Below are 6,220 nucleotides of genomic sequence, written 5' to 3' on the forward strand. Positions count from 1 at the left end.
CTACACACTACGCAGCATTTTTGTTTAAAACTTTCACATTAACTGCTAATATCTATTTGTTTGTCTGTTAGTAGAATATCTTATGAAGAACTGGACAATTTTTTAAAAAATCATATAAAGTAGTCATTGGATGAACATCTGCAAGTGCATCACTTCAGTCAACACAATTCAAGAAGGCTGCCGCAGCTAATCAACCTTGGCCAGCACAAAAATGGCTCTAACTCAGTCAGTTGTACAAATATTAAAGAAAATGCAGTTGTAGCTGAGAGTGCTAATACATCTCACAAGATCTCACAAGCTTGCACATAATGTCTTTTACAAGGTTTGACCATAATGGCTATAACTCCTTCTCTTATCAGCATGAAATAATTTTAGTTTAAAACTCTAGCATGAAAGGCAGTGAGCGATATGCATTCCTTCGTGGAGTGCTAGGCCCTTTAATTATAGGAGAAATTAGTCAGGTCGCATGTTGGGAAATAAATGTAAACACACACAAATTACATATACACATAAAAACATATATTAAACACATTTATTGCATAAGAAGTAAGCAGTAAACGGATGATGGAGTTTTATACACAAAAATATGCTTGGAATGTTCAGAAATGACGCTGCATGTGCAGGTGCAGCTTGATATTATTTGGACACCTTTTTCACCATCCAAACTACCAATTAATCAAAGCTTGACATAAACAGTGGGACTTTCCACTTAGTTGCGGAAGCCAAAAAGCCAATACTTACATTAGCAGGGAGGGGGCACCCGCATGAGCACAGGTGGTGATAAATAGATAAATCTGGTTGCTGGAGTTGCAGCACTGCTTATGTATGTACATGTGTATGTGGGGGCAATAGATCTTGAAAATGAGAACCCACAAACCTGCCCATTTTGTTGGGAAAATGCCAACTGATAAATCAATTTAACAAGCAGGGTGCAAAAAGCTGCAGGATAATGATCACAAGATTGTTTTTGTAATAAGGACTCAAGTGACGGCAGTGGCTCAGGAGGTAGGGGTTCGTCCTGTTACCAGAGGGTTGCTGTTTCAAACCCCCGCTCCGTCCATCTCAGCCGTTGTGTCCTTTGGCGAGACACTTCACCTGCCTTGCCTACTAGTGGTGGTCAGAGGGTTCAGTGGCGCCGGTGTAATGGCAGCATCACTTCTGTCAGCTCGCCCCAGGGCAGCTGTGGCTACAATGTAGCTTACCACCATCAGTGTGTGAAAGGGTGAATGACTGTAGTGCGAAGTGCTTTGGGGTCTTTGGACTAGATAAAGTGCTATACAAGTGCAAGCCATTTACCATAAAAACAAGTGGAATTAAAGACCCAGCATTTATTGAAGGAATGCATATCACCTGCATGCCAGAGTTTTATGACTAAGATTTTCTTATGACCACTGAAGACAGTCACCAGCTCCCCCCCAACCTTGCACAGAAAAGCAGGTAAAAGAAGAGTTATAGCCTTTTGGGTTAGTTAATCAGTTGTCAATGCACAACCAATCATTACTTTCTGAGAATTTTATTAAAATATGTTAAGTGGTTTATGATATATTTTGCTAACAGGCAGACAAGGTCGATGCAATAGTTAATGACGAAGGTTTAAGCAAAACTATTGCATAATGTGTAGTGCTCAGAGTATGTGTTCAGGATGATACTAAGCCACTACCACACCAGATTTTGGCTTAATATCTGTAAAACTGGCTGAGTTATAGACATTTTTGTGCTAAGACCAACTGTGGCAGCCATATTGAATTGTGATGACTATAAAAGTTAATCATTTGTAGATGTACACCCAATGATTATTTTCTGGGAATATTATTGTTCAGTGGTCCATGAGATATTTTGATAACAAATAAACAAGTAGACACACACATGCACACACAGACACTGGCAAAAACATTCACCTTTCTGCAGCGGGTATTAAATGTGGTGCATAATTGTTGCTGTGATGACAGCAGAACTGACTCCATATTACTCTGTCCTTCGGTGGTCCATATAACAAAATGTATTTTTAGCTATCAACTAGATTGCTTTGCCCCTCAGTTCAGCAAATTGTTCTCAAGACATTTAAAATTGTTTTAGGAAGTCCCTGGTGAAATAACACTAAGTAAACCAATTAATCCACCTGCCAGTAGTTCAAAGATCTTTTTAGTCCCAGTGCTTGCTGCCTCTTTACATGCTTCCCTCCTTCAGGTCCCAAAACATCTTTGCTGAGACTCAAGTGTCTGAACTACAGTGTGAGATGGCCATGGTGAGTTTACATGGAGACATGGACCCTACACAGAACATGTGACCTGGTTGATGTAGGACAGGGGTGTCAAACTCCAGGCCTCGATGGCCGCTGTCCTGGAGGTTTTGGTTTTTCTGCTCCAACACACCTGATTCAAATGGTTTGATTAGCTCCTCACCAAATCATCAAGTTCTCCAGGAGCATGGCAATAAGTCATCCATTTAAACAAGGTGTTTTAAAGCAAGAACACATCTAGTTGGCTTTCAGCTGTCACCACACACGATTTTAGCTCAGTGTCTGTAGAATTAACTGAGTTCGTCATTTTTTGTGTTGAACTGAAACCCACTCAGTAACAAACACAAAAAATATATAGACATGTTTAAATTCACAGAAATCGTAGATTGTCCTGCGGACTTGTACACACACATTATTGTTTTCTCATCATTAACAATCTCCCAGCATGCCCTGTGTCACCAGTAGATCAATAACTGTCGAAATGTGCATTCCCCTGCCATGAAGTTAAAACGGAACTGCACACATGTCCACGGTTCATTGTTGATACATCTGATGTTTTGCATGAAAAAGGGTATCCACCACTTTTTTGTGAGTACTTACCCTTTGTACAGGAGGTCTCTGGTTACTAGAACTAGTTTCAGCTCTTTAGCTTAACAGCTATGTGTTTGACCCAGTATCTCACTATGCTGTGCCAAACTGTAAGCAGCTTTCGTGAGGAAGTTTCCAAAAAGTCTGGAAACATTTGTTCTCAGTCTCGTCGGAGAACACATGTGTATGTATTGTTGTTATATGTTTGTTTGCACTTTCAAAATAAAAAGTAATTGTGTGTGTGTGAATGTAAAAAAAGACCTTCCCTTCAGCTTTTCCATGAGCTCTCCTAACACCTGTGTTACAGTTTGACAGGTGTACCGCCCCAGTCTAACTGCTCGCCTGCCACTATCCCTGGAACGAGTCACGCTAGGACTAACGCTTGATTCCCCTCGGAGCTTCCCTCACTGGATATGTGTAAAAAATTATAACAGTAGCGGCATTTTACCTAGTATGATTGAGTAATAACACATCTGTGATGTCCTTAGATAGCTAGGGGTTAAAATATAGGTTAATTAATAACCTACATTTTGTTTATATAAATCCAACTCCTGCAATTAGTGCATAAAAACACAGGCTCTTGGTGCAGGTGTTTGGAACCAAATGCTGCAGGACAAGGTGGGTTTGATGTGAGTGAGGTGGGCAACAAAATATTATGTAAGGCCAAGAAGTTTTGCAAGTTGTGTGGATGAAATTAAATTGGGATTTTCAAGCACTGACAACACAAATGCTGCCATGTGACTTGCTAATCCCTTAGTTGCAAAACTGACCTATTTTCTCACAATTTTCTCTCAATCTTGAATCGCTAAATTTTCTCTTACACAAGTTATGTTGGCCTTAGCACTTTCCTCTGACTTTGTATATATATATATATATATATATATATATATATAAAGTTTCCATAACTGTTTCATCCACACAGAAACAGATCCAAACGCTGTAGTTACTACGCCAGGCCTGTACTGGATTTGTAATGCTGCCACAGAAATACACCACGAACAGAAAAGAAGACATGGAGCGTACACCCCAACCTGTAAACAAACAAAAACAAAAACAATAGGATGGCAAATACACGAGCAAAAACTACATTCTTTTTTGTAGACTGACGAGGATGTGGAACTTTTAGTTTGTGTCACAAAAATTACCATTGACTGGGAGTCAGGTCAGTCCAAATCTATGAACGAAATGGACAATTTCAAATAGAGCCTCCAGAGGCATTACTGGATAAACTATACACTAGTGTCAGTCTTTTAAAACCATTGCTATTTCATGTAATCTGTCCCTATTGTTGCTACTTCTGTCACGTTTGGGGTTGCAGGAAAGGTTTCAGGTGTGACTATGATATCATTGTTTTTAAATGGTTGTGTTTAGGTTGTCCAAACGAGAATGCAATGATGAAAGACATTCTTACTCTGAAACCTAGTTTAGAAAAATGGTATTTAGGGGCTCCTAAAATACCATTTCTGTATAGACACTCATTGTGCAAATACTCCAAAAGTTACAATAATGTGGCACTCAGCAGTCACACCCGTGTTTCACATAAGCACAAACACAACCCACCTTAGTGTAAACCCCCCATGATAGTTCTGTTTCTGTAACCATGACGACAATCCCAAACATTCCAAAGATGAGTGCGTAATCGCTGAGCCGCTTCCTCTTCTCAAACAGCGCCCGACGATGTCCAAGCTTGTAGCCAATGTCCCTGTTCTTCTTCTGGGGAGCCCTGCCCCCACCTCGCCCGCCGCCCTCCCTGATTAAGCTCTCGTTGGATGCCTTACTGGGGTCTTCACCAGCGTTGCCCTTTGACACCACCACCTCCAGGCCGGAACTGTGCAGCGTCTGCAGGGGCTGTGTCTCCGAGTCGAGCTCAGCGAGGTTGCGGCGCGACGAGGACGCCAGGCTGCCCACTAGTGGTCTGACCACGCCGCCATTGTATTTGCAGGTGTTCATGGCTATCTGAGGGAGTCGGCTGCTGCTCTCGGAGAGGGAGGGCTTGGATCCAGCATGGCTCAGCTTCTTCTGCTCAGTATTGGCCTGTAAACAGAAAGAACAAAGATAAATGAAACATTTCAGAACAAAAAGGGTGTAAAAACTGACAGTGCGCTAAAGACATCCACACAGGTTCAGTCTATAAATAGGACCTTGATGTTTGAGTTTCATCTGGAACTGAAAGAGACAGAAGAAACGATACTTGCAAAACAACTTTCAACCCTAACCCTAACCCGGGAATTGCCCACGGCGGAGCAAGAGTTCAGGCAGGCAGCCAAGGTAGCGCCCTAAAAATTGCAGGCGAGAGAGAGGTGTCCTCCATGGCCCTCCATGAAGCAGACAGGAGGGAAGCAGACGAGTGTGAGGTGTCCTCCAGGACCCTCCAAGCGGCAAGCGAGACAGAGGCGTCGTCCGGGACCCTCTATGGGACAGACGAGACAGAGGCATTGTCCGGGACCCTCTGGAAAACACAGAAACAGGGAACCCCGAGGGCTCCAAAAACCCTTGGGGCAGACATCCAGAGTAGCCTGTTAACCCATGAGGTGGATGTCCTAGGGGGCCTGATAACCCTGGAGGTGGCACTAGAGTGTGGGATCCTGGTGGCATGAGAACGGCCTGGTGAGAGGCATCAACCTCGACCCCCTCAGAGATACAGGAAGGTGGACTGTCGTCATCGCCGACCCCCACTAAGACACAGGCAGGTGGGGTGTCATGGTCGCCGACCCCCACTGAGACACAGGCAGAAGGAGCGACTCTCCCAGAGGCAGACTTGACAGACCCTGAAGGCTCTGCAAAGGGCGCTGGAGACCCTTAAGGCTCTGCCGGCGGCGCTGGAGGGACTGAAGGCACTGCAGGCGGTGCTGGAGGGACCGAAGGCACTGCAGGCGGCGATGCAGAGAGCAGCACTAGAGATGCAGAGAGTGGCTTAGGTGATTTAGCAGACTTGGGGGACTTAGAGGACCTGACTGGCTTGGATGACTGGTAAACTGAGGGTTCTGAGGGTGAAGATGGCTGAAGATTTGTGGATGCGTTGATTAATTGTCCTTTTACCTGAGTTTTATCATTGAAGAAGTTCATGAACATAGGTATACTGAGGAGATACTTTCAATGATATTGCAGGTGGTGATGTTGTGTCGAGGTTCCGGATTATTTCTTAAAGAGGAGAACAGTTTGTGGATCTGGGTGAAAATGTCCAAGAATTCAGCAGGGGATGAGGCCTGCTGGGTTCTGTTGGGGCTGGTTCATTACAGGTGCTGGTCACAAAATTAGAATATCATGAAAAAGTAGATTGATTTCAGTAATTCCATTTAAAAAGTGAAACTTGTATATTATATTCATACATTACATACAAACTCATATATTTCAAATGTTTATTTCATTTAATTTTGATGATTACAAATGACA

General features: G+C 43.1%; 1 protein-coding gene across 2 annotated transcripts in view; it reads right to left on the minus strand.

Moving 5' to 3' along the window:
- The window catches only part of kcnn1a (potassium intermediate/small conductance calcium-activated channel, subfamily N, member 1a), a 112,982-nt gene that overhangs the window by 51,816 nt on the left and 54,946 nt on the right, over positions 1-6,220 (minus strand). For both annotated transcript variants that reach the window (XM_025009397.2, XM_025009395.2), the window contains exon 2: positions 4,388-4,861. In XM_025009397.2, the coding sequence (XP_024865165.1) occupies positions 4,388-4,861 (474 nt within the window). The remainder of the gene's footprint in view (positions 1-4,387; positions 4,862-6,220) is intronic.

Source organism: Kryptolebias marmoratus, linkage group LG20 (assembly GCF_001649575.2).
Source record: "Kryptolebias marmoratus isolate JLee-2015 linkage group LG20, ASM164957v2, whole genome shotgun sequence".
In the NCBI taxonomy this organism is placed as follows: domain Eukaryota; kingdom Metazoa; phylum Chordata; class Actinopteri; order Cyprinodontiformes; family Rivulidae; genus Kryptolebias; species Kryptolebias marmoratus.